General features: G+C 66.5%; 1 protein-coding gene across 1 annotated transcript in view; it reads right to left on the bottom strand.

Moving 5' to 3' along the window:
- Nucleotides 1-2,256, bottom strand: part of GATA2 (GATA binding protein 2) — a 7,193-nt gene extending 4,937 nt beyond the window's left edge. The window contains exons 1-2 of the mRNA XM_012656010.1: nucleotides 2,028-2,256; nucleotides 956-1,638 (exon numbers count right to left, since the gene is read on the bottom strand). Coding sequence (XP_012511464.1) covers nucleotides 956-1,638; nucleotides 2,028-2,256 — 912 coding nt within the window. The remainder of the gene's footprint in view (nucleotides 1-955; nucleotides 1,639-2,027) is intronic.
- Nucleotides 2,257-2,923: the final 667 nt, after the last annotated feature.

Here is a 2,923-nt window from a genome sequence, read left to right on the forward strand (position 1 = left end):
AAATAAAATGTAAAACAAACTTAGGAGAAAGGACTAAGAGAAGACGAGCCCGAGGGTCTGAGTGGAACCGGGATGAGCCGGTGGGGGGGCCTGAGGTGGGTTAGCTGCCTTAGCACGGTGTTGGCCGAAGAAGTTCTCCTGGACTTAGTTTAAACTAAGCCGTCTGTATGTGGCAGCAAGACAAAGTCACTCCTGGAGTCAGGAGAAAAAGTTTTAAAAATCTTCTCTCTCCCTGGTTCAAAAAGGAAGGTGTAGACGGCAGGAGCCCCGCGTTAGCCCCAGGTTTGTACTTTCCAGGCAGGTTCCCGGACAAAACCAGCTCGGGCAAAGGAGCGGGGCCACCTGCGGTTTCGTCCCCTCCCTCCAGCTCTCAGAGGATGCAGAACCCAGCACAGGCCACCGCGCCAGGGGGTAGGGACCAGGAATAGGTCCCTGGGGGGGACAAATCTCCCAAGGGGATCGGGCGGGAGCCACCGAAATCCCAAGATCGGAGCAATGTGAGTTGAAAAACCAGATTCCTTAGGGGGTTGGAGCCCCCGGGGCGGCCCGCGGCGTGCACACCTGTTCGCAGACACGTGTACACACGTTCCCAAACATGCGTCTACACACCACATACTCCCGGACTGGCTTCCCTCGCTGACAGGCGAGATCTTAAGCCCCCTTCGATTTCCACCGAAGTTTCGGGGGGGGGAGGACGGGAAGGGAGGATTCTCGCTCTGTGCTCTGCTTTGGGGGGGGTTGGGGAAGGCATTGGAACTTTCTGGAAGCCGCCAGGGACACTTCGGACAATGGCAAAACTTGCAGCGTTCCCCCGTCTGCCCCCAATTCTGGGGTCTCAAACATCCTTCGGGGGGGGGGGCTATTAATTGAGGAATGTCACCCGGTCCCATATTCCAGAGATTGCCACTGCGCCTCTTCTCCAATGACAGCTGCCCCCTCCCCCAAAGGTCCAAACTGTCCCCGTGTCCTCTAAGTCCCCGGGGGGTGGGGGGCTGCTTTTACCTGAGCAGGTGCGCGCCTTGCTGCGCTGCTTGGGGGTGAAGCTGGAGGCCGGGCCCCCCAGGAAGCCACCGGGGTGGAAGAGCCCCCCGCCGTAGTCGTGGGCCGCGGTTGGCACGTAGGGGGGGTAGGTGGCGATGGGGTGGTGTGTGGCGGGCTGGGGGCCCATGGCGGCCAGGCCGGGGCGCAGGGGACTGCCACCTTCCATCTTCATGCCGTCGGTCAGCGCCACCTGGTACTTGACTCCATCCTTGTCCTCCCCTCGGGGTGCCGCGCTGCCCCCCGCGGAAGATGACGCAGGGGACGCGGTCCCCGTGGTGCTGGGATCCGGGGACACTTCTTTGGGGGGCGTGGGCGGGAAGCCGAAGAGGTGGGAGCCAGAGTGCGCAGACTGAGCCACCGAGCTGCCGCCGCCCCCCGCGCTCCCACCCGCGGGCCCCGGGTACACGGACAGGGGGCCCCCGGGGGCCCCGGCCGCTGGGGGGTGCAGAGGGGTCTTGGAGAAGGGGCTCACGGTCCAGGGATTGTGGTGATGCGCAGCGGCCGCCGCGGACAGGGCTGCTTTGCCCCCGTCCAGCCAGGGCAAGCCCGGGCTATGCAGCAGGTGTGGCCGGCACATCTGGCCTCCGGCCAGGCGGGCTGCAGACAGAGGGACACGGGGTTCAGGGTGCGCGTGGGTTTTGGGGTGGGGGAGAGGAGCCTCTGACACAGATAACACCAAGTCACAGCTCCCAGAGCCACCACCAGCTTAGGAACCCCCGTTCCCCGAAGAAAACCAGCAACCTAACAGAACCAGGTATATCGCTCCAGGAGCAGAACGACGAATGGCCCAGAAGGGGACAGGCTGGGACACCACGGGCAGAAACCCTATGGGTCCCAGACCCCTCCCCACTGGGCCGCTCGCTGCCTCCCCACCTTTCCCGCCTGGGATCCCACATCCGGCAAGCAGCAGGCAGCCACCCGGCCCTCTCCAGGGGCGCGTGAATGAAGCCTGGGTTCCTAGTGGCCCACAGGCCCCGGGGGCTCACCGTGCGCGGGGCTGTAGGAGACGCGCGCCCGCGCGTGGGCCGGGTTGGCGTAGTAGGGGTTCCCCTGCGCGTCCAGGTGGTTGAAGAAGACGTCCACCTCGTCGGGGGGCAGCAGCTGCGCGGGTTCCATGTAGTTGTGCGCCAGGCCCGGGTGGTGAGAGTCGGGGTGCTGCGCGTTCAGCACGGCGGGGTGCGCCATCCAGCGCGGCTGCTCGGGCGCCACCTCCATGGCTGGCGGCCGCAGCTGGCCCGGGGGTCTGGGCGGAGACGGAACGGGGGCGGGGGGGGCGGGCTTGAAGGGCTTGACACCCCTCAAAATCCCCAACGCGGTGTCCCCGTGCGCGCCACCAGGACCCCGGGCCCGAGCCGCGCCGAGGACCAGTGCCGGGTGGGCGGAAACCGCAAGGCTCAAAAACGAAAGGAAGGCGGGGGAGGGGGGGTTCGGCCACGCACGCTTCGCAGGGCGACCCGCGGTCCCGGAGCCACACGCGGGGGTGACGCGTGGGGACAAGCGCTGACACCGGTGACCCCCCAACAGACGCACAGAGCGGCACTAAAATCGGACAGTGCAGTGGGACCCCCTCGGCATGCAAACGCACCAACAGCCTGAAAGTTGGAGACACGCGCCCGCTGCTGCTCGGGCCCCGCTGGGGTGCACGACCCCGGGGACACGCACGTCCCCGCTTGGCGACGCAACACGCGTGCTGACCTCGACCCCAAACACTCCCCGGCAGCCCCAAGGGGTGGGAGCCGGGCCCGGCCGTGCGCGCGAACCCACAGTCGGGACCTCTCCAATAGGCGCACAGCCCAGAGTCCCCGCGGCCTGGCAGCGCGACCCTGACCCCGCTGCAGAGACACCCCCCCCCCCACGGCGGCTCCCCAAGGCCAGGAGCGTC

This window comes from Propithecus coquereli, unplaced genomic scaffold, assembly GCF_000956105.1.
Source record: "Propithecus coquereli isolate 6110/MARCELLA unplaced genomic scaffold, Pcoq_1.0 Scaffold498, whole genome shotgun sequence".
Taxonomy (NCBI): Eukaryota; Metazoa; Chordata; class Mammalia; order Primates; family Indriidae; genus Propithecus; species Propithecus coquereli.